Source organism: Panulirus ornatus, chromosome 25 (assembly GCF_036320965.1).
Source record: "Panulirus ornatus isolate Po-2019 chromosome 25, ASM3632096v1, whole genome shotgun sequence".
In the NCBI taxonomy this organism is placed as follows: domain Eukaryota; kingdom Metazoa; phylum Arthropoda; class Malacostraca; order Decapoda; family Palinuridae; genus Panulirus; species Panulirus ornatus.
Window position 1 is genome coordinate 14,780,419 of NC_092248.1, and position 27,448 is coordinate 14,807,866.

At 39.0% G+C, this 27,448-nt stretch overlaps 1 protein-coding gene across 1 annotated transcript in view; it reads right to left on the reverse strand.

Annotated features, from left to right (window-relative positions):
• Nucleotides 1–811: 811 nt before the first annotated feature.
• Nucleotides 812–27,448, reverse strand: part of LOC139757309 (uncharacterized) — a 154,552-nt gene continuing 127,915 nt past the window's right edge. The window contains exon 4 of the mRNA XM_071677708.1: nucleotides 812–2,137. Coding sequence (XP_071533809.1) covers nucleotides 1,809–2,137 — 329 coding nt within the window. The 3' untranslated portion in view covers nucleotides 812–1,808. The remainder of the gene's footprint in view (nucleotides 2,138–27,448) is intronic.

The window sequence follows — 27,448 nt, forward strand, 5'->3', positions numbered from 1 at the left end:
ATTTACCCATACCTTTAAAACATCCTGAAATTCCACATTTAACAAATACAACACACATACACCACAGAACATAAATTTACACATCACTATATGACCGGTTCTCTGAATCATCCATATTTCTTTTCTCAAAAGACAATCATTAATCCAATATATAACCAAATATCGAATCATTCACTAAACCACTACCACTCTATAAACACCCAATCATTCTTTGTATTATACTTGAAACACACACACACACACACACACACACATACACAATCAATATAAAAATAATAGTGCTAAGCCATATCCAAAAAACCAATATTTTAAAAGCATTAACCAACACCACATTTGAACACAAAAAAAAAAAAAACCATTCCATTCCACATACAATTATGCTGTCTCTAACTAGGCCCTAACAACTAGTCAAATTAAATTTCATAATCTGAAGAAAACCGAAAAAGGTATTCTGTACTAAGAAACAGAGCCAAATGCATTAACATCAACTACCTATACACCAAATCAAAAATCCTCCAGAATATGATCACTTAGAAATGAAGGTTAGGAAATTAAATGCTACTACCCGACATCCTTCATACCCTTTCACTTTAAGCTTAACTGTGCCTTCACAGAGAAATGAAGAGTGAAAAAATGTCATGTATTTCCTTTTTTGTGCATCTTCAAATCAAATGTTTTCTGTTTTGTGTAGTATCCCTTAATGCACCATTACATGTTCTTTTAAAGGTTTGGGGAATGATGCAAACCTTCTATCATCTTATCATGTCTTTCTATAAATTATCATAAAAGTATTGCAAAAATCAATTAATAATTTTCTGTATAAAGGAAACCTTGCTATTTTAATACAATAATTTGGGGAGCTGGAGCAAAATTGCTGAAACATAAATTCGTTCTCTCTCCTTGCCTGCTAAGTGGCTAGACGTGCGAACTGGTTTCTCTACTGATTAATGGAATTATTTATAGAAGGATTTGACGACAGTATCAATATACAGATGCAAATTTCAGGTTTAATTGGAATAAATGCTTCGGTGTCTCGTCCGCCATAGCGTTCATCTTGTGTCTGGATTATTCACAGATTATTATTACTTTCAATATATTGTTTGTTGATTGTTTCATGTGAATTAGTGATCCTGATATTGTTATTCATATAAAAAAAACAAGTATAAATTTGGGTTTGTTGTTAGTTATGTTACTCTCGACTTTACCTTTTACATGGCCTCGTGTATTAACAGAAACAATTATCTCACAACATATCCTGGGATAATGTGTTTAGAAATTGATACCCACCATAGCTGAAGGTGGTTGGGATTACAAAAATAACATATCACTAATAACATAAACAATGAGAAATAGGAATCTAGCAATACTCCTTGACCAATATCAGAATAAGATCAAGAGATACATAACCCATTTCCCTACATTGCTACTCAACCTTCATCCCATCACCCAAAACAGACAGATATCTGTTGCCATATACCTGAGGTCCATCATCTTCACAAACATACCTTTGGCTACATGAGCTATAACATTTATTTTGATTCAACGAGTCCAAAGTTTATACTGTCTGTTTTCAGACAAGAGTAAGAATTAGGAATTCTTGTGCACCAGCTACAGCTCTACTATGTTATGTAAGATATATAATTTAATCATTTTTACTAGTTAATCACTTTTCCCTTTAGTGCCCTGTTTTTTCTTATTCACTGTTTGTCCTAAAAAAATATTCATCATTATCCTTGATCTTTCTTCTTGATTCTGTTTCCTGACTGAATTATCATCGTTTTCTTTCATTTTTCATTAAAATCATTTTTTCATGTTTTTACTTTCATCGAGCGTGTAATTATTTTCCTTGATTCTTCAAAACCACCTCTGATTTTCCTTTTAAATGTCTTTTCCTCCCATGAGCTATCACTATCAGCATAATCATTATAAGTATCATTAATGTTCTTCATTTTCCACTTTTTGTCTTTTGTTGATCTGTTACTAGCTTTAATTTTCTTGTTATGCCTCTTCCTTTCTCTTTCGTTTTCCAATATTTCCTCTGAATCAGTTGTATCATCAATCTTGGATTTCTTAGGAGATACTTTCTTTGCAGAGACTTTTTTCACTGAAGTTCTTTTCATCGTCTTTGCTCCAACATCTGAAATTCATACCTGAATTAAAGATACATGATAGCAAAGTGAATATCTAGGTTTCACAAGTAACAATCTTTGGCTGAAAGTTTAAACGAATCCTGTGGAACAACCCAACTTTGTTATTGTCTTATCACTAATCTGAAGTTGTACAATTCAAATATATCTTGGTGAATAAAATCTTCCTATGGTTACTTTTCATCAGGTGAATATGAAAGATTTTTTACCTTATGTCACAAATATACAAAGCATGACTTATCTGCATGCCTTAGTGGAACATGCATTTTCTTATCTTCTACTATTACAAAGATCAAAATAAAACAAGCAACAAGCACTTTCCTATTAGCATTCTACAATGTTTCAGATTATAACTGCATATGCCCTGTCTACACTTGTTCTTTTCAGAAAATAAGTACTGAACAGCAATTGCTTAAATGTCAGTATTTTCAATAGCTAAACACTAGTTTCTGAAATGATATCGGAACCATACACAATAAAAAGAAGTGGAATTTCTTGACTGTACACAAGAAATCAAACCAAATATTAATGGAGATGCCTTGATATTACAATTGAACAGACTGATACGTAATGTTTCTCAGGGTAAATACGATGGCCAAGAAGGTATGCGATTACAAAGGTAAAAGGGTCCCTGCCTTCTTAGTAAAAGATACCCGAAAGTTTCTGGAGTTATTGGTCTTAAAATCATGCCTGATTATCTGATTGTATAAAGTCTTCCAAAATGATCTGATGAACTTCATTTATTCCTCAAATGGTGGGCTCACAACAACTGATAAACTCAAGAACAACGATGCACATCACAAGATAACTTTTTCTATCCCTTTTTACATATTCATCTGACTTATCGTACCATTAATGACATACTAAAGTCTCATCTGATGCCAAGATGGCATGGAAAAGAATTCTGCTCTTCTGAGTACCCCTACAATCAGCCTCACACTAAGACATCAAAAACAGCTCATACTGAATCTTTCTTGCCACAGCTCGAAATTCAACCAAAAACCTTGTGTGATTTGTTGAGTACGTTGAGGTGAGAAAATACATCGTTACGGAAACACAGCTTCCCATTCTCACCCCTACTGGATTCTTTCAACTCTCTCTTCAGCGTCACACAGGAGGCACAGCATCCTCGTGTTCAGGGGAATGGATCTGATGACATTCACCATGGTCATATCATCAAGTACAGGACTGGAGGCAGAGTTTGGTCATAAATCCCGTAATGTTTCTGCAAGAAAGTTCTTCCTCTTCAAATTAGTTGTCAACTGCCTGTGTTGTGGATTCTTTGGAAAGAAAAAAACTGAGGCCTTTATGTCCCAGGTGTAGAAGAGCAGCTGCCTCATCAAGTTCAATCACAAAACAGCCCAGAGAAGCTACTTTAATATCCAAAATCACTTAATTTTTGAAATTTTCTGATAAATCACTGATTCTCCAATGAACATTGTCATTTGGCAATGAGAATAAGTTCAATTTACATACCACATTCTCTCCCAGGATGTAACCGACAATAACTTTGCAGCATGGCAACACCAGAGTTTCAGCTTTTGGGTGAGGCTTTATCTTTTGTGCAACTCTCAGAGTAACCATATACACGGTGCTAAGGCTAGTTTCACTTGGCCTATAACTGCCATGACTCAATGAAGGGAGCCACAAGACTGGAGGGGAACAGACACAGTTTATGGGAGGGGGATTCGTGAGAAACCAAATCAGAGGAGAGAAGATAAAGCCGTTAAAATGAAGGCAAAGTCTGATGTGCCTCTTCTAGATGTACTGAAGGTTAAGCGAAAAGACAAAAGAGCATGGTGAATTTACTATATACAAAAAGAACTGCAGACATTATAAAGAAGCCACCGCTCACCCAGCAAAGGAAAGAAAACGTATCTGATGTGCTGTCGGACATCGACCATAAATCAAAAATGTCACATGAAACAGGAAAAAGAAAACAAAAGCCATTAATGAAATTATATATAACCAAAAATAGTTTTACTTAAATGCAAAATGCAAATCCAGGACAAAAAACTCCATTGGCACCACTGAAAACAGGAAAAGGTATTTTTAAGGATGACTGCCAGGAAATGAGTGAGATTCTATGATGGCAATATACATTGGTATTCAGTAAACACATTAAAGGTAAATGACCCAACAGACTTCTGCCTAAATAGTGATTCCTCAAGCTTGCACATAGCACATATAACCACCTCAACACAAGATTTCAAAAGGGCCACTATGAGCATGTCCATACAATCAGCCCCAGACCCAGACTCATGGAACTCAGTCTTCATGATGAAATGCAAAACTCCACCACCACAAGTGCTGGAGAAAAAGTGTAGATTCCACACAGGTGGAAGCAAAGCCTATGAGGCAAACTGACTGATTTTATGTTAGTAAAGAATTTACGTCACCCAAGACAACATTTACGTAAGCCAAGACAACATTGTTTCAGAGTGGGAAAATCTTGCCTCTGTCAGCTGCATGAAAACAGATAAAATGCTTATGTGATCTACACATATTTGCATAACCATTGGAAAAATATAAACATGGTGGAATAGCACACACAAAGCGAAAAATGGAAATAACCAAAAAAATTGGAGATGGATATGCATATTTGTAATTAATATATTACAACATGTGGTTGTAAACCATGTCATCTCCGGTGCCTCTATGGTAAAACGTGCACTACCCCATGAAAGTTTATATGCACTCCTCCTGTTCCTCATTTTTATAGTCAATATTGTAGCAAAGACGAGCTACAGGTTCATATCCTCTGCAGATCATACAAAAATAGGTATGGAAATCACATCAACAGATGATGCCAAAATGCTGCAAAGAGAATATATATGAAGTCTTAACTAAGCAGCCAAGAAAACATGCTTTGCAATAGAGATGCGTTCCAACTCCTCTGGTCTAGCAAAAATGAAATAAAAAACAATACCAGACTTACACAGACAGTATAATAAACCAGTTGAGTAATGTGAAAGACCTCAGAGTAATAATGTCTAATACCAAAACCTTCAGTGAACATAACAACGGTTGTCTCAAGTAAAAGAATGGTAGGCTGAATCCCGCCAACATTCAAGGAAAAAACTATGATAATCTTATTCAAGTTGCTAATTCTTTGACGTATTGAGCATTGCAGCATTCTAACGTCACCTTCCAAGGCAGGCATAACTGCAGAAAGTATTCATAGATATTTCACATCCCATATTACTGAAGTAAAAGATCAAACTTTCAGCAATTGCTAATATCTCCAAGAATAAACTTCCCGAAGTGCAGACGGGAGTGTAATATCACATACATCTTTAAGCGTATGATTCTCCACTTACATACTGAAATTACATCCTTACTGGCACAACACGCATGAAAAATTCTGTAGAATAAAATCTGTGAAATCCACAGGTCGATATGCACAAAGAGGGAGAATACCTTAAACATCAGAGGCCCAAGACTCCTCAACATCCTGCCTCTTATCATTAGAAATTGAGTTGGATGTATAGAAGAACAGAATGGGAAGTACAGAAGAACAGAATGGGAAGTACAGAAGAACAGAATGGGATGGACAGAACGGAATGGGAAGTACAGAACAGAATGGGAAGTACAGAAGAACAGAATGGGAAGTACAGAAGAACAGAATGGGATGTACAGAAGAACAGAATGGGATGGACAGAACAGAATAGGAAGTACAGAACAGAATGGGAAGTACAGAAGAACAGAATGGGAAGTACAGATGAACAGAATGGGATGTACAGAAGAACAGAATGGGAAGTACAGAAGAGAATGGGAAGTACAGAAGAACAGAATGGGATGTACAAAAGAACAGAATGGGAAGTACAGAACAGAATGGGATGTACAGAACAGAATGGGAAGTACAGAACAGAATGGAATGCACAGAACAGAATGGATGTACAGAAGAACAGAATGGGAAGTACAGAAGAACAAAATGGGAAGTACAGAAGAACAGAATGGGATGTACAGAAGAACAGAATGGGATGTACAGAAGAACAGAATGGGATGTACAGAACAGAATGGATGTACAGAAGAACAGAATGGGATGTACAGAACAGAATGGGAAGTACAGAATGGATGTACAGAACAGAATGGGATGTACAGAACAGAATTGGATGTACAGAACAGAATGGATGTACAGAAGAATAGAATGGGATGTACAGAACAGAATGGGAAGTACAGAAGAACAGAATGGGAAGTACAGAAGAACAGAATGGGAAGTACAGAAGAACAGAATGGGAAGCACAGAAGAACAGAATGGAATGTACAGAACAGAAGGGGAAGTACAGAAGAACAGAATGGGAAGCACAGAAGAAAGAATGGGATGTACAGAAGAACTTAATGGGATGTATAGAAGAACAGAATGGGATGTAAAGAAGAACAGAATGGGAAGTACAGAAGAACAGAATGGATGTACAGAAAAGAATGGGATGTACAGAAGAAAAGAATTGGATGTACAGAAGAACAGAATGGGAAGTACAGAAGAACAGAATGGGATGTACAGAAGAACAGAATGGGAAGTACAGAAGAACAGAATGGGAAGTACAGAACAGAATGGGATGTACAGAACAGAATGGGATGTACAGAACAGAATGGATGTACAGAGGAACAGAATTGGATGTACAGAAGAACAGAATGGATGTACAGAAGAACAGAATGGATGTACAGAACAGAATGGGAAGTACAGATCAGAATGGGATGTATAGAAGAACAGAATGGGAAGTACAGAAGAACAGAATGGGATGTATACAAGAACAGAAAGGGATGTACAGAAGAACAGAATGGGAAGTACAGGAGAACAGAATGGATGTACAGAAGAACAGAATTGGATGTACAGAACAGAATTGGATGTACAGAACAGAATTGGATGTACAGAACAGAATGGATGTACAGAAGAACAGAATTGGATGTACAGAAGAACAATGGATGTACAGAAGAACAGAATTGGATGTACAGAACAGAATGGATGTACAGAAGAGAATGGATGTACAGAACAGAATGGATGTACAGAAGAACAGAATGGGAAGTACAGAAGAACAGAATGGATGTACAGAAGAACAGATTGGGAAGTACAGAACAGAATGGGATGTATAGAAGAACGGAATGGGAAGTACAGAAGAACAGAATGGGATGTATACAAGAACAGAATGGGATGTACAGAAGAACAGAATGGGAGGTACAGAAGAACAGAATGGATGTGAAGAAGAACAGAATTGGATGTACAGAACAGAATGGATATACAGAACAAACTGGATGTACAGAAGAACAGAATGGATGTACAGAAGAACAGAATTGGATGTACAGAAGAACAGAATTGGATGTACAGAACAGAATGGATGTACAGAAGAACAGAATGGATGTACAGAACAGAATTGGATGTACAGAAGAACAGAATGGATGTACAGAACAGAATTGGATGTACAGAAGAACAGAATTGGATGTACAGAACAGAATGGATGTACAGAAGAACAGAATTGGATGTACAGAACAGAATGGATGTACAGAAGAACACAATGGATGTACAGAACAGAATGGATGTACAGAACAGAATTGGATGTACAGAAGAACAGAATGGATGTACAGAACAGAATTGGATGTACAGAACAAAATTGGATGTACAGAACAGAATGGATGTACAGAAAAACAGAGTGGATGTACAGAACAGAATGGATGTACAGAAGAACAGAATGGATGTACAGAAGAACAGAATGGGAAGTACAGAAGAACAGAATGGGATGTACAGAGCAGAATGGGAAGTACAGAAGAACAGAATGGGATGTATACAAAACAGAATGGGATGCACAGAAGAACAGAATGGGAAGTACAGGAGAACAGAATGGATGTACAGAGGAACAGAATTGGATGTACAGAAGAACAGAATTGGATGTACAGAACAGAATTGGATGTACAGAACAGAATGGATGTACAGAAGAACAGAATTGGAAGTACAGAACAGAATGGATGTACAGAAGAACAGAATTGGATGTACAGAACAGAATGGATGTACAGAAGAACAGAATGGGAAGTACAGAAGAACAGAATGGATGTACAGAACAGAATGGGAAGTACAGAACAGAATGGGATGTATAGAAGAACAGAATGGGAATTACAGAAGAACAGAATGGGATGTATACAAGAACAGAATGGGATGTACAGAAGAACAGAATGGGAGGTACAGAACAGAATGGATGTGAAGAAGAACAGAATTGGATGTACAGAACAGAATGGATGTACAGAACAGAATTGGATGTACAGAACAGAATGGATGTACAGAACAGAATTGGATGTACAGAACAGAATGGATGTACAGAAGAACAGAATTGGATGTACAGAACAGAATGGATGTACAGAACAGAATGGATGTACAGAAGAACAGAATTGGATGTACAGAACAGAATGGAAGTACAGAACAGAATTGGATGTACAGAAGAACAGAATTGGACGTACAGAACAGAATGGATGTACAGAAGAACAGAATTGGATGTACAGAAGAACAGAATGGATGTACAGAACAGAATGGATGTACAGAACAATGGATGTACAGAAGAACAGAATTGGATGTACAGAACAGAACGGATGTACAGAATAGAATTGGATGTACAGAACAGAATTGGATGTACAGAACAGAATGGATGTACAGAACAGAGTGGATGTACAGAACAGAATGGATGTACAGAACAGAATTGGATGTACACAACAGAATGGATGTAAAGAACAGAATGGATGTACAGAATAGAATGGATGTACAGAACAGAGTGGATGTACAGAAGAAGAGAATGGATGTACAGAAGAACAGAATGGATGTACAGAACAGAATGGGATGTACAGAAGAACAGAATTTGATGTACAGAACAGAATGGATGTACAGAAGAACAGAGTGGATGTACAGAACAGAATGGATGTACAGAACAGAATGGATGTACAGAACAGAATGGATGTACAGAAGAACAGAATGGATGTACAGAAGAGAATGGATGTACAGAAAAGAGTGGATGTACAGAACAATGGATGTACAGAACAGAATGGATGTACAGAACAGAATGGATGTACAGAACAAAATGGATGTACAGAACAGAATGGATGTACAGAACAGAGTGGATGTACAGAACAGAATGGATGTACAGAAGAACAAAATTGGATGTACAGAACAGAATGGATGTACAGAACAGAATGGATGTACAGAACAGAATGGATGTAGAGAACAGAATGGATCTACAGAACAGAATGGATGTACAGAAGAACAGAATGGATGTACAGAACAGAATGGATGTACAGAAAAGAATGGATGTACAGAAGAACAGAGTGGATGTACAGAACAGAATGGATGTACAGAAGAACAGAATGGATGTACAGAACAGAATGGATGTACAGAACAGAATTGGATGTACAGAACAGAATGGATGTACAGAACAATGGATATACAGAACAGAATGGATGTACAGAACAGAATTGGATGTACAGAACAGAATGGATGTACAGAACAGAATTGGATGTACAGAACAGAATGGATGTACAGAAGAACAGAATTGGATGTACAGAAGAACAGAATGGATGTACAGAAGAGAATGGATGTACAGAACAGAATGGATGTACAGAACAGAATGGGAAGTACAGAACAGAATGGATGTACAGAAGAACAGAATTGGAAGCACAGAACAGAATGGGATGTATAGAAGAACAGAATGGGAAGTACAGAAGAACAGAATGGGATGTATGCAAGAACAGAATGGGATGTACAGAAGAACAGAATGGGAGGTACAGAACAGAATGGATGTGAAGAACAGAATTGGATGTACAGAACAGCATGGATGTACAGAACAGAATTGGATGTACAGAACAGAATGGATGTACAGAAGAACAGAATTGGATGTACAGAACAGAATGGATGTACAGAGAACAGAATTGGATGTACAGAACAGAATGGATGTACAGAACAGAATTGGATGTACAGAACAGAATGGATGTACAGAAGAACAGAATGGATGTACAGAACAGAATGGATGTACAGAACAGAATTGGATGTACAGAACAGAATGGATGTACAGAACAGAATTGGATGTACAGAACGGAATGGATGTACAGAACAGAATGGATGTACAGAAGAACAGAATGGATGTACAGAAGAGAATGGATGTACAGAAGAACAGAATGGATGTACAGAACAGAATGGATGTACAGAACAGAATGGATGTACAGAAGAACAGAGTGGATGTACAGAACAGAATGGATGTATAGAAGAACAGAATGGATGTACAGAACAGAATGGATGTACAGAAGAACAGAATGGATGTACAGAACAGAATGGATGTACAGAACAGAATGGATGTACAGAACAGAATGGATGTACAGAACAGAATAGATGTACATAACAGAATGGATGTACAGAACAGAATGGATGTACAGAAAGAATGGATGTACAGAAAAGAATGGATGTACAGAAGATGGATGTACAGAACAGATGGATGTACAGAACAGAATGGATGTACAGAACAGAATGGATGTACAGAACAGAATGGATGTACAGAACAGAATGGATGTACAGAACAGAATGGATGTACAGAACAGAATGGATGTACAGAACAGAATTGGATGTACAGAACAGAATGGATGTACAGAACAGAGTGGATGTACAGAACAGAATGGATGTACAGAACAGAATGGATGTACAGAAGAACAGAATGGATGTACAGAAGAACAGAATTGGATGTACAGAACAGAATGGATGTAAAGAACAGAATGGATGTACAGAACAGAATGGATGTACAGAACAGAATGGATGTACAGAACAGAGTGGATGTACAGAACAGAATGGATGTACAGAAGAACAGAATGGATGTACAGAACAGAATGGGATGAACAGAACAGAATTGGATGTACAGAACAGAATGGATGTACAGAACAGAATGGATGTACAGAACAGAATTGGATGTACAGAACGGAATGGATGTACAGAACAGAATGGATGTACAGAAGAACAGAATGGATGTACAGAAGAGAATGGATGTACAGAACAGAATGGATGTACAGAACAGAATGGATGTACAGAACAGAATGGATGTACAGAAGAACAGAGTGGATGTACAGAACAGAATGGATGTACAGAAGAACAGAATGGATGTACAGAACAGAATGGATGTACAGAAGAACAGAATGGATGTACAGAACAGAATGGATGTACAGAACAGAATGGATGTACAGAACAGAATAGATGTACAGAACAGAATGGATGTACAGAAGAACAGAATGGATGTACAGAAAAGAATGGATGTACAGAAGAAGAGTGGATGTACAGAACAGAATGGATGTACAGAACAGAATGGATGTACAGAACAGAATGGATGTACAGAACAGAATGGATGTACAGAACAGAATGGATGTACAAAAGAACAGAATGGATGTACAGAACAGAATGGATGTACAGAACAGAATGGATGTACAGAACAGAATTGGATGTACAGAACAGAATGGATGCACAGAAGAACAGAATGGATGTACAGAACAGAATGGATGTACAGAACAGAATGGATGTACAGAACAGAATGGATGTACAGAAGAACAGAGTGGATGTACAGAACAGAATGGATGTACAGAACAGAATGGATGTACAGAAGAACAGATTTGGATGTACAGAACAGAATGGATGTACAGAACAGAATGGATGTACAGAACAGAATGGATGTACAGAAGAACAGAGTGGATGTACAGAACAGAATGGATGTACAGAACAGAATGGATGTACAGAAGAACAGAATTGGATGTACAGAACAGAATGGATGTACAAAAGAACAGAATGGATGTACAGAACAGAATGGATGTACAGAACAGAATTGGATGTACAGAAGAACAGAATGGATGTACAGAACAGAATGGATGTACAGAACAGAATGGATGTACAGAACAGAATGGATGTACAGAACAGAATGGATGTACAGAAGAACAGTGGATGTACAGAAGAACAGAATGGATGTACAGAACAGAATGGATGTACAGAACAGAATGGATGTACAGAACAGAATGGATGTTCAGAACAGAATGGATGTACAGAACAGAGTGGATGTACAGAACAGAATTGGATGTACAGAAGAAGAGAATGGATGTACAGAACAGAATGGATGTACAGAAGAGAATGGATGTACAGAAGAGAATGGATGTACAGAAGAACAGAATGGATGTACAGAACAGAATGGATGTACAGAACAGAATGGATGTACAGAAGAACAGAGTGGATGTACAGAAGAACAGAATGGATGTACAGAAGAACAGAATGGATGTACAGAACAGAGTGGATGTACAGAAGAACAGAATGGATGTACAGAACAGAATGGATGTACAGAACAGAATGGATGTACAGAAGAACAGAATGGATGTACAGAACTGAATGGATGTACAGAACAGAATTGGAAGTACAGAAGAACAGGATGGATGTACAGAACAGAATGGATGTACAGAACAGAATGGATGTACAGAAGAACAGAATGGATGTACAGAAGAACAGAATGCACTAGACAAATACCATCAAAGTGTACTAGAACAGCCAGACTTTGGTTGCTCTGTGGGCCTGAAGGCTGGGGCTTCCAAATGCTTCATCGTCCAGAATTTAGCAGGGATGAAGACCCCGGAAAACTTCATCAGAAATATACAGAAAACTGTTCAAGAGGAAAAAGGACAAAAACATACACAGAGACATGAAAGTAGAAAGCAGGGAAGGTCAGAAGAAGCAAATTTAGGAGCAGATCAACATAATGGTGAGAGTGAGGAAGAGGAAGATAAATCTGGGATGAAATGAACAGGAATTTGAGTGAAAAACTGGAAACAAAAATATGCATTGTTAGAAATGAAGCTAGCAAGGAAGTATACGGACTAGCTGGTGTAAAGTTTAAACACGTACAGATAATACAGTACCTGTGTTTACTAGCAAGAAGAGAGATTATAGAGAAAGTTGAGACACAGAGGTTGACACTACCACGTTGAGAGATCTACACGAAAAGTGGCTACCTACAAAAGTAGAAAGACCAGTAAAGTAGGAGGCTTACTGACCTAAATCACTGATTAATTCTGAATTGAAAGAAGAAGGAAATGTGTATCAACAGGATATTGAAGGCTATGGGACTGCCAGACAACTATGGTGATAAAGGAAAGAAGAATATAAGATTATAAGCCAGACGTAGGAGGCCATCATTTATGGTTACGTTTGACTTGGAATCATTAAACCAAGAAGTACTTAGAAAAGCTAAGGATCTTAAGACATGGTGGAATTAAGTAGGATGTTCATCAAGTGTGAGAGATCTAAGGAAAAGAGCAAAAAACACAGTAAGAAGACAAATATCTGGAGCCGCCACACATGACAAAATGTTGGAATAATCCGGCTGGAACTGCACATTACGAGAAGGTAATGTGAAACTGAAACTAATGTATTCAAATGTTGATGGGTAAATAATTAGCGGTAAAGAAATGAAATTCAAGGATCGTATGAAGGAAGTGCACGTGACATCATTGGAGTCGTGGAAACCAAGCTTACCTAAGAGACAACCTCTTAGCTCTTCTGGCCACAGGAGTGCCTGATAACATGAAAGGACAGAGAAAAATACAAGAACAATAAGAGGAGGTCTGAAGTACCAAGATATAGTGGAAGATGGCCCATTCAGACAATATACAATAGGAATATTAAATGTAGGGAAGAAATTATTATTAGTATATAATTATCAGTATATAATTTTCCAAATAATTTTAAGGAATCAGAACAAATATACACTGATAAACAATCAGGAGGGCACATAAAGCAGTGAAACCCACTTCTTAGAGATAGTAAGCTACTGATAATGAAAGATTTCTATCATAAAAAGACAGACCGGGGGAATTTGGATTCTCATGGTAACAGGGAGTCATGGAGACAAGCCTTTAGTGTGTTTACAGGAAAAGTTCCTATACCAGCATGAGAGAGAGCACACTAGACTCAAGTCTAAATATGCGGTAAAAGAGTTCATTAAAAGAGCTGAAGAGGTAATGGTGAGAAAGAGGAAGGAATGGTTTAATACAAAGGTAATGGTAAGAAAGAGGAAGGAATGGTTTAATACAAAGGTAATGGTAAGAAAGAGGAAGGAATGGTTTAATACAAAGGTAATGGTAAGAAAGAGGAAGGAATGGTTTAATACAAAGGTAATGGTATGAAAGAGGAAGGAATGGTTTAATACAAAGGTAATGGTAAGAAAGAGGAAGGAATGGTTTAATACAAAGGTAATGGTAAGAAAGAGGAAGGAATGGTTTAATACAAAGGTAATGGTAAGAAAGAGGAAGGAATGGTTTAATACAGAGGTAATGGTAAGAAAGAGGAAGGAATGGTTTAATACAGAGGTAATGGTAAGAAAGAGGAAGGAATGGTTTAATACAGAGATAATGGTAAGAAAGAGGAAGGAATGGTTTAATAAAAGATGTCACAAAGCAATGACGATACACACGTTACTCTAGCCAGCTAACATTTGCAAGGTATACAGAAAAGAAAGAGTACAACAGGATAAGAAAAGAGGAGCAAACAAATTTTGAAAAGAATATTGTGGACAAAGCAGTTGAAAACCAAAACTATTCCATAATTTCATTAGGAGCAATTCGTCCATCTGTCAGTTAAGGAGTAACTAATCAATCAAAGGAATTCCGGGTGAAAAATTGTAAAGGATGATGTATAGACATGTGAAGAATTGAATAACAAGTTCAAAAGTGATTCCTTAGTGGAAGACACCAACATCACTGAAATGGAATGGAGAAGAGGTTTTGGAAATCAGTGAAATATCTTGAAAATATATTAAACAATATTAAAAGGATTTGACTCGCACAAGGCTCATGGTCACGATGAAATATCAAGTGCTAATGATAGTGTGTAGATACACTTGATGGACCACATGAATTACTCTCCAAAATGTCACTGGAGAGAGCCATAGTACCATGGGAATGGAAAAGGGCAAATGTCATATCTATATACATGAAGGATAAGTAACGAACTGTAGACCGGTTTGGAAGTGTGCAAAGGGAGGAAACTGAGAATGAAATATGAATATAAGCAAGGTTATAAGGTATAGGTGGGTTAAGGGACAGGCTATATAAGGTGCAGGTTTGAATGGATAAAACTTTCAGGAAGTGAAGTATTTTAGATATGGAGGAGTCAACATGGCAGCATGGAGGCGGAAGTGAGTCATAATAGTGTGGGTGAGAGGGCGAAGGTTCTGGGAGCGCTGAGATGTGTGGAGAGAACATTATCTAGGAGGACCAAAATGGGTATGTTTGAAGATATAGCCGTCCTAACAATATCATATGGATGCGAGGCATGGACTATAGGTAAGGCTGTGTGGAGGAGGGTGGATGTGTTGGAAATGAAATGTGTGAGAAATGTTTGAGGACAATATGTGGTTTGAGGTGCTTTGGTCGAGTAAGTAATGAAAGAGTAAAAGAGGGGTGTGGTAATTAAGAAAAGAAAAAGAAAGTGGGATTGAGAAAGCTGAAGAGGGTTTGCTGAAATGTTCTGGACATGGGGAGAGAATGAGTGAGGAAAGGTTGACAAAGAGGATATATGTGTTATAATAAGAATAGGGAGTCAAAATTGGAGATGGAAGAATGGACGGAGAGATTTTGAGCGAGTGGGGCCTGAACATGCAGGAGGGTTAAAACTGACACGATGTTAATGGAGTGAACCAGTGAATTTGAAAAATCTGGCGTAAACCATGGTAAGGTCTGCTGGGCCTGACTGTGGACAGGGAACTGTGGTTCTGGTGCATTACGCATGACAACCTGAGAGTGGATGTGAGCAGACTTGGCCTTTCTTCATCTGTTTCTGGCGCTACCCTGCTCACGTGGAGAATGGCGATCAGTATAAAAAAATCAAAACTGTAAATGAGGAGGCAGGACTTATAATGAGGAGGCAGGACTTATAATGAGGAGGCAGGACTTATAATGAGGAGGCAGGACTTATAATGAGGAGGCAGGACTTATAATGAGGAGGCAGGACTTATAATGAGGAGGCAGGACTTATAATGAGGAGGCAGGACTTATAATGAGGAGGCAGGACTTATAATGAGGAGGCAGGACTTATAATGAGGAGGCAGGACTTATAATGAGGAGGCAGGACTTATAATGAGGAGGCAAGACTTATAATGAGGAGGCAAGACTTATAATGAGGAGGCAAGACTTATAATGAGGAGGCAGGACTTATAATGAGGAGGCAGGACTTATAATGAGGAGGCAGGACTTATAATGAGGAGGCAGGACTTATAATGAGGAGGCAGGACTTATAATGAGGAGGCAGGACTTATAATGAGGAGGCAGGACTTATAATGAGGAGGCAAGACTTATAATGAGGAGGCAAGACTTATAATGAGGAGGCAGGACTTATAATGAGGAGGCAGGACTTATAATGAGGAGGCAGGACTTATAATGAGGAGGCAGGACTTATAATGAGGAGGCAAGACTTATAATGAGGAGGCAAGACTTATAATGAGGAGGCAGGACTTATAATGAGGAGGCAGGACTTATAATGAGGAGGCAAGACTTATGATGAGGAGGCAAGACTTATAATGAGGAGGCAGGACTTATAATGAGGAGGCAAGACTTATAATGAGGAGGCAGGACTTATAATGAGGAGGCAGGACTTATAATGAGGAGGCAGGACTTATAATGAGGAGGCAGGACTTATAATGAGGAGGCAAGACTTATAATGAGGAGGCAAGACTTATAATGAGGAGGCAGGACTTATAATGAGGAGGCAGGACTTATAATGAGGAGGCAAGACTTATAATGAGGAGGCAAGACTTATAATGAGGAGGCAGGACTTATAATGAGGAGGCAGGACTTATAATGAGGAGGCAGGACTTATAATGAGGAGGCAGGACTTATAATGAGGAGGCAAGACTTATAATGAGGAGGCAAGACTTATAATGAGGAGGCAGGACTTATAATGAGGAGGCAGGACTTATAATGAGGAGGCAAGACTTATAATGAGGAGGCAAGACTTATAATGAGGAGGCAGGACTTATAAGTAAAAGTGGCATTTGAAATAAGTATGCACTAATGACATCATTGGCACAGCAAATATCATGGAACGCAGATATCTATGTAAATAACATACCTGACAGATGCATCTCACAGACATGAAATCAACAGTAATAATGTATTCATGACTGCAACACAACCATCAGTGATACCAAGTTTGTATGTCGAGAAACTTGATCTTTCTTACTCATATATGAGAATATTCATGGAGATCAAAATGCCCACATTTCCCACTACATTCCTCCTCATATATATTATTTTGGAGAATCATAGTCTCTTCCGTCACTCCCGTAGCTTTGAGAAGAATGATATCATACTGTTCAATCCTTCTTATACAGAGTATGCAAGTGAGAGTAATCCAAATTTCATGCTCTTCCTCATTATGAGTTAGGCTATAGGTGAAAGAGTTGCTAATACTGCGCTCACAAAGTTTAACCATACATTTGCATATCCCAAAAGCACATTTCCTTGACATTCGTCTGAGTGGGAAAAAGCAATATGTAATGTCTGGCCATGATAACGACTCAGGCAAGCACGCAGCCAACTCATCAAAGCACACACTCATACACTGCAGCTAAACTCTGCAAATTGTACTAAATTACACCATGTATTTATACTTTATATCTTATGATTTACTATTATGTCATGACCAACCACGGTAGCTTAAACTTGCTACAAACAATATGATAATCACTTGCTCTTGCCACACATGTGGGAGGCAGGAGAGAAACATGCAATCTCCAGTCAGCTGATTACTTGCATATTCATGGTCATGTTCTACAGGTTTTACTTCGTTTTTTCCTCCCTAGAGCTGGCTATTTGTGTGGCCCCACCACTTGCTAGATCAAGCATTATTCGGCAAGCCGCTGCGTTACATGATTATTGTGCGGCAGTTGGCAACTCATGAGTGGGGTACTTTGAAAACTGTTTTTTCCCTATACCTCAAAGCTTTGGAACTCTATCATCTCATGTCTTTCCCAATAACTACGACCTGGCACGTTTTAAAAGACAGGTTGCTCACATCTTCCAGAATTTGTAAACACCTTCCCTTGTCTCTTCTTTTTCCATTTAGTCAAATTCTCTATATTTCAATAAAGTCCCGGCTTTGATGTGGATCCCAATATACCGCATCATTCCAATTCACTCTATCCCATGCAGAACTTTCACCCTTCTGCATATCCAGGACTCGATAGCTCAAAAATTCTTTTACTCCATCCTTCCATCTCCAATTTGGTCTCACTGTTTTCCTTCTTCCTTCCACTTCTAACAAATATATCCTCTTTGATAACTTTTCCTCGCAATTTTCTCCATGATTACAAACCATTTCAACGCATCCTCTTCTGCTCTCTCAACCACACTCTTTTTATTACCACACATCTCTCTTACCCTTACATTACTTACTCGATCAAACCATCTCACATCACATGCTGTCCACAAACATTTCATTCCCAATACATCCATCCTCCTGTGCACAACCCATCTATATAGCCCATGCCTCACATCCATGTGATACTGTTAGAACCACTATTCCTCCAAACATACCCATTTTTGCCCAGATGTTCTCTTTCCACACATTCTTCAGTGTTCCGAGAACCATCGCCTCTTCCCCACCCTATGACTCACTTCCACAGTTCCATTAGCTGCCACGTCCACAACCAGGTATCTAAAACATTTCACTTCCTCCAATTTTTCCACATTGAAACTTACACCCCAAATAACCTGTCCCAAAATCTGGCTGAACCTAATAACCTTGCTTTTATTAACTTTTATTTTCAACTTTCTCCTTTCACACACTTTTCTAAAATCAGTCACCAACTGCTTTATCATCAGCAAACAACAACTGACGCACTTCCCAGTTCCCCTCATCCCCCACAGATGCATACTCGCCCCTCTCTCACCACTTCATCCATAAACAAATTGCAAAACCATGGTGACATTATACACCTTTGCTGCAGAACCACATTCACTTGGAACCATTCCCTCTCCTCTCTTCCTACTTGTATACAAGACTTACAACATTACTAAACATTCATCACTGATTCTAACAACTATCCTCCCTCATCGTTTATTCTCAAAAACTTCTGCGAAGCATCTTTATCATATGCCTTCTCCATATCCATAAATGCCACATCCAAATCCATCTGTTTTTCTAAATATTTCTCAAATACATTCTTAGAGCAAATAGCTGATGCACAAATCCTCTACAACTTTTGAAACTACATTGCTCTTCCCTAATCTGATGCTCTGTACATTCATTAACCTTCTCAATCAATACTCACTCATACAACTTACCAGGTATACTCAATAAACTCATACTTCTGTAGTTTGAACACACCTTTATCCCCCCTTGCCTTAACACAATGGCATTATACATGCTTTCTACCAATCCTCAGGCACCTAGACATGATCCATAATACAGTGAAAATCCTTACCAACCAAATATCAGATTGGGGAAGAGCAGTGTGGTTTCAGTAGTAGAGGATGTTTGGATCAGGTGTTTGCTTTGAAGAATATATATGAGAAATAGAAAAAAGATGGATTTGTATGTAGCATTTAAGGATCTGGAGAATTCCTATGATACGGTTGATAGAGATGTTCTGTGGAAGGTTTTAAGAGTATATGGTGTGGGAGGTAAGTTGCTAGAAGCAGTGAAAAGTATTTACTAAGGACCAAGGATGTAAGGCCCACAACCCCGACCAACACACCCTATATATGCCATATCACAATCAGACACATTCAACAAACCTTCAAAATACTAACTCTATCTCCTCACTTCATCACTACTTACTATCAACTCCCCATTTGCCCCCTTCAACGATGTTCTCATTATTTACGTTCTCTACCAAACACCTTTTTATTCTCCCTAACATCTAATGATATTCTATCGCCCTTACTCTCATTTGCCCTCTCGTTCACCTCTTTCGACTTTCTCTTGATCTCCTGCCGCTTTCTTTTACACATATCCCAGTCATTTGCACTACTTCCTTGCAGAAATCGTCCAAACGCCTCTCACTTATCTTTAACTAACAACCTTACTTCTTTATCCCACCACTCACTACCCACCTCCCACCTTTAACTACGAAGCATCTCTATCAACCTGTCATGTGCCTTCTCCAGATCCATAAATGCCACATCCAAATATATATATATATATATATATATATATATATATATATATATATATATATATATACATATATATATATATTATTCTTTTTATTATACTTTGTCGCTGTCTCCCGCGTTAGCGAGGTAGCGCAAGAAAACAGACGAAAGAATGGCCCGAACCCACCCACATACACATGTATATACATGCACATGTATATACACGCACATGTACATACCTGTGCATATTATCCCTGGGGATAGGGGAGAAAGAATACTTCCCACGTATTCCCTGCGTGTCGTAGAAGGCGACTAAAAGGGGAGGGAGCGGGTGGCTGGAAATCCTCCCCTTTCTTGTTTTTTTTTTAATTTTCCAAAAGAAGGAACAGAGAAGGGGGTCAGGTGAGGATATTCCCTCTAAGGCCCAGTTCTATGTTCTTAACGCTACCTTGCTAACGCGGGAAATGGCAAATAGTATGAAAAAAAAAAAATAAAATATATATATATATATATATATATATATATATATATATATATATATATATATATATATATATATGAAGGTGCGCGTTCATATACACTTTATTCGTATTCATATAACTCCGCGTTGTACAGTCAGGTTCGGTAAAACGCTATCAGCTGGCTATGTGTTCTGTTCGGAAACAACCGATAGACCTCGTTGCTCACCATAGTGAGACGAAGGGTATTCGAGTACTTAGTATTTCCAATAGTTGTTTCCTATTATACAGTCCCTTAGCCTAGCGGTTAGCATGCCTGCCTCTTGCACAAGGGGTCCCAGGTTCGATCCTGGCTGATGGAGCTTTGTATGTTCTATGAAGGTGCGCGTTCATATACACTTTATTCGTATATATATATATATATATATATATATATATATATACATGTTCCTATGAGTCCAAGGGGAAAATGAAACACGAAAAGTTCCCAAGTGCACTTTCGTGTAATAATCACATCATCAGGGGAGACACAAGAGAGAGTTATATAAGTCAGTTGATATACATCGAAGAGACGAAGCTAGGACGCCATTTGGTAAATATGTGATTGTCCAAAACATGTTTTGGACAATCACATGTTTACCAAATGGCGTCCTAGCTTCGTCTCTTCGATGTATATCAACTGTTATATATCTCTCTCGTGTCTCCCCTGATGATGTGATTATTACACGAAAGTGCACTTGGGAACTTTTAGTGTTTCATTTTCCCCGTGGACTCATAGGAATATCTTGATCACGCGCAAAATTGTGATCCTTTCCAATATACACATGTACATAATTCATACTGTCTGCCATCCCGCCACACATGAAATGACAACCCCTTAGCCCCGAAGTAGCGCTAGGAAAAGATAACAAAGGCCACATTCGTTCATACTCAGTCTCTAGCTCTCATGTAAAATGCACCGAAACCACAGCTCCCTTTCCACATCCAGGCCCCAAAAAACTTTCCATGGTTTACCCCAGACGCTTCACATGCCCTGGTTCAATTGACAGTAAGTCGACCCCGGTATACCACGTCGCTCCAATTCACTCTATTCCTTGCACGCCTTAAAGCCTCCTGCATGTTCAGGACCCAATCACTCAAAATCTTTTTCACTCCATCTTTCCACCTCCAATTCTGACACAAATATCCCCTTTGTCAATCTTCCCTCACTCATTCTCTCCATGTGACCAAACCATTTCAAAACACCCTCTTCTGCTTTCTTAACCACACTCTTTGTATTACCACACATCTCTCTTACCCTTTCATTACTTAATTGATGAAACCACCTCACTCCACTTGTCTTCAAACATCTCATTTCCAGCACATCCACCCTCCTCCGCACAACTCTATCTACAGCCCACGCCTCGCAACCATATAACATTGTTGGAACCACTATTCCTTCAAACATAACCATTTTTACTTTCCAAGAGAACGTTCTCGACTTCCACACATTTTTCAAAACTCCCAAAACTTTCGCCCCCTCCCCTAACCTATGATTCACTTCCGCTTCCATGGTTCCATCCGCTACCAAATCCACTCCCAGATATCTAAAACACTTCACTTACTCCAGTTTCTCTCCATTCAAACTTATCTCCCAGTTGACTTGTCCCTCAACCCTACTGAACCTAATAACCTTGCTCTTATTCACATTTACTCTCAGCTTTCTTCTTTCACACACTTTAACAAACTTAGTCACCAGCCAGTGCAGTTTCTCACCCAAACCAGCCACCAGAGCTGTATCATCAGCGAACAACGACTGACTCACTTCCCAAGCTCTCTCATCCACAACAGACTGCATACTTGCCCCTCTTTCCAAAACGCTTGCATTCACCTCCCTAACAACGCAACCCATAAACAAATTAAACAACCATGGAGATATCACGCACACCTGCCGCAAACCAACATTCACTTTCCTCTATTCCTACTCGTACACATGCCTTACATCCTCGATAAGAACTTTTGACTTCTAACAGTTTGCCTCCCACACCATATATTCTTAATACCTTCCACAGAGCATCTCTATCAACTCTATCATATGCCTTCTCCAGATCCATAAATGCTACATACAAATTCATTTCCCTTTCCAAGTATTTCTCACATACATTGTTCAAGGCAAACGCCTGATCCACACATCCTCTACCACTTCTGAAACCACACTGCTCTTCCCCAATCTGATGCTCTGTACATACCTTCACCCTCTCAATCAATACCCTCCCATATAATTTCCCAGGAATACTCAACAAATTTATACCTCTGTAATTTGACAGATCCCACTGCAATACCATCCAAACCCCCTGCCTTGCCAGCTTTCATCTTTCGCAAAGCTTTTACTATCTCTTCTCTGTTTACCAAATCATTCTCCCTAACCCACTCACTTTGCACATCACCTAGACCAAAACACCCTATATCTGCCACTCTATCATCAAACAAAACAAATTCAACAAACTTCAAAATACTCACTCCATCTCCTTCTCACGTCACCACTACTTGTTATCACCTTCCCATTAGCCACCTTCACTGATGATCCCATTTGTTCCCTTGTCTTACGCACTTTATTTACCACTTTCCAAAACATCTTTTTATTCTCCCTAAAATTCAATGATACTCTCTCACCTCAACTCTCATTTGCCCTCTTTTTCACCTCTTGCACCTTTTTCCTGCGCGTGATCAAGTATATTCCTGAGTCCACGGGGGTAATGAAACACAATTAGTTCCCAGGTGTACTTTTGTGTAATAATCACATCACCAGGGGAAACACAAGAGAGAAATATAACAGTCGGTTGATATACAAGAAGAGACGTAGCAAGGAAGCCATTTGGCAAACATGTGATTTGGTAAACATATTTACCAAATGGCGTCCTAGCTTCGTCTCTTCGATGTATATCAACTGACTGTTATATTCCTCTCTTGTGTCTCCCCTGATGATGTGATTATTACACGAAAGTGCACTTGGGAACTTTTCGTGTTTCATTTTCCCCGTGGACTCATAGGAATATCTTGATCACGCGCACAATTGTGATCCTTTCCATATATATATATATATATATATATATATATATATATATATATATATATATATATATATATATATATATATATATATATTCATTATTTATAGTTATTATACTTTGTCGCTGTCTCCCGCGTTAGCGAGGTAGCGTAAGCAAACAGACGAAAGAATGGCCCACCCACCCACATACACATGTACATACATACACGTCCACACACGCACATATACATACATATACATTACTTATATACATACACATACATATAAATATATACACAGGTACATTATTCATACATGCTGCCTGTATTCATTCCCGTCGCCACCCCGTTACACATGAAATGACAACCCCCTCCCCCCGCACGCACGCGAGGTAGCGCTAAGAAAACACAACAAAGGCCACATTCGTTCACACTCAGTCTCTAGCTGTCATGTATAATGCACCGAAACCACAGCTCCCTTATAACATCCAAGCCCCACAGAACTTTCCATGGTTTACCCCAAATACTTCACATGATGCCCTGGGCCAATCCATTGACAGCCCGTCGCCCACGGTATATCACATCGTTCCAATTCACTCTATTCCTTGCACGCCTTTCATTCTCCTGCATGCTCAGGCCGGGATCGCTTAGAATCTTTTTCACTCCATCCTTCCACCTTCAATTTAGTCTCTAACTTCTCCTAGTTCCCTCCACCTATGACACATATATCCTCTTTGTCAATCTGTCCTCACTCATTCTCTCAAGTAACGAAACCATTTCAATATACCCTTTTCTGCTCTCTCAACCACACTCTTTTTATTACCACACCTCTCTCTTACCCTTACATTACTTACTCGATCAAACCACCTCACACCACATATTGTCCTCAACCATCTCATTTCTAACACATCCACCCTCCTTCGCACAACCTTATCTTTAGCCCACGACTCGCAACTATATAACATTGTTGGAACCACTATTCCTTCGAATATATCCATTTTTGCTTTCCACACATTTTTCAACGCTCTCAGAAATTTCGCCCCTACCCCCACCCTATGGTTCACTTTCACTTCTATGGTTCCATCCCCTGCCAAATCCACTCCCAGATATCTATAACACTTCACTTCCTCCATTTTTACCCCATTCACACTTATCTTCGAATAAACTCGTCCCTCAAACCTAGTATACCTAATAACCTTGCTCTTATTCACATTTACTCTCAGCTTTCTTCTTTCACACACTTTACCAAACTCAGTCACCAGCTTCTGCAGTTTCTCACACGAATCAGCCACCAGCGCCGTAACATCAGCGAACAACAACTGACTCACTTCCCAAGCCCTTTCATCCACAACAGACTACATACATGCCTGTCTCTCCAAAACTCTTGCATTCACCTCCTTAACAACCCCATCCGTAAACAAATTAAACAACCTGCCGCAAACCGACATTCACTGAGAACTAATCACTTTCCTCTCTTCCTACACATACACATGCCTTACATCCTTGATAAAAACTTTTCACTGCTTCTAACAACTGGCCTCCCACACCATATATTCTTAATACCTTCCACAAAGCATCTCTATCAACTCTATCATATGCCTTCTCCAGATCCATAAATGCTACATACAAATTCATTTCCTTTTCTAAGTACTTCTCACATACATTCTTCAAAGCAAACACCTGATCCGCACATCCTCAGCCACTTTTGAAACCACACTGCTCTTCCCCAATCTGATGCTCTGTACCTGGCTTCACCCTCTTAGCCAATACCCTCCCATATAATTTCCCAGGAATACTCAACAAACTTATACCTCTGAAATTTGAGCACTCACCTTAATCCCCTTTGTCTTTGTACAACGGCACTATGCATGCATTCCGGCAATTCTCAGGCACCTCACCACGAGCCATACATACATTAAATATCCTTACCAACCAGTCAACAACACAGTCACCCCCCCCCCCCTTTTTTTTTAATAAATTCCACTGCAATACCATCCAAACCCGCTGCCTTGCCGACTTTCATCTTCCGCAAAATTCTACTACCATTTTTCTGTTTACCAAATCATTTTCTCTAATCCTCTCACTTCGCACACCACCTCAACCAAAACACCCTATATCTGCCACTCTATCATAAAACACATTCAACAAACCTTCAAAATACTCACGCCATCTCCTCACATCACCACTACTTGTTATCACCTCCCCATTAGGCCCCTTCACCAATGTTCCCATTTGTTCTCTTGTCTTACGCACTTTATTTACCTCCTTCCAAAACATCTTTTTATTCTCCCTAAAATTTTATGATACTCTCTCACCCCAACTCTCATTTGCCCTCTTTTTCCCCTCTTGCACCTTTCTCTTGACCTCCTGCCTCTTTTCTTTATACATCTCCCAGTCATTTGCATTATTTCTCTGCAAAACTCGTTCAAATGCCGCTCTCTTCTCTTTCACTATTAAGTTTTCTTCTTCATTCCAACACTCACTACCCTTTCTAATCTGCCCACCTCCCACGCTTCTCATGCCACAAACATCTTTTGCGCAAGCCATCACTGATTCCCTAAATACATCCCATTCCTCCCCCACTCCCCTTACGTCCTTTGTTCTCACCTTTTTCTATTCTGCACTCAGTCTCTCCTGGTAATTCCTCACACAGGTCTCCTTCCCAAGCTCACTTACTCTCAACACTCTCTTCACCCTAGCATTCTCTCTCCTTTTCTGAAAACCTCTACAAATCTTCAACTTCGCCTCCACAATATAATGATCAGACACCTCTCAGCACATTTACATCCAAAAGTCTCTCTTTTTGTATATATATATATATATATATATATATATATATATATATATATATATATATATATATATAAACTATTTTTGCTTTATTATACTTTGTCGCTGTCTCCCGCGTTAGCGAGGCAGCGTGAGGAAACATACGAAAGAATGGACCAACCCATCCACATGTATATACATATACATCCACACACACACATACCTACGTATACATTTAATGTATACATATGAATACACATACACACACATATACATATATACACGTGTACTTAATTGATACTCATTCCCGTCGCCACCCCGCCACACATGAAATAGCATCCCTCTTCCCCCCGCTAGGTAGCGCTAAGACAGGAAAAAAGGCCACATTCGTTCACACTCAAGAGTCTAGATGTCATGTATAATGCACCGAAACCACAGCTCCCTTTCCAAATCCAGGTCCTACAAAACTTTCCATGGTTTACCCCAGACGCTTCACATGCCCTGGTTCAATCCACTGACAGCACGTTGACCCCCGGTATACCACATCTTTCCCATTCACTGTATTTCTCTCGCGTCTTTCACCCTCGATCGCTCAAAATCTTTTTCACTCCGTCCTTCCACCTCCAATTTGGTCTCCCACTTCTCGTTTCCTCCACCTTTGAAACATATATCCTCTTTGTCAATCTTTCCTCACTCAATCTCTCCATATAACCAACACATTTCAATACATCCTCTTCTACTCTCTCAACCACACTCTTTTTATTACCACACATCTCTCTCACCCGTTCATTACTTAATCAAATCGCCTCACACCACATACTGTCCTTAAACATCTCATTTCCAACACATCCTACCTCCTCCCCACAAACCTATCTATAGCCCATGCCACACAACCATATAACATTGTTG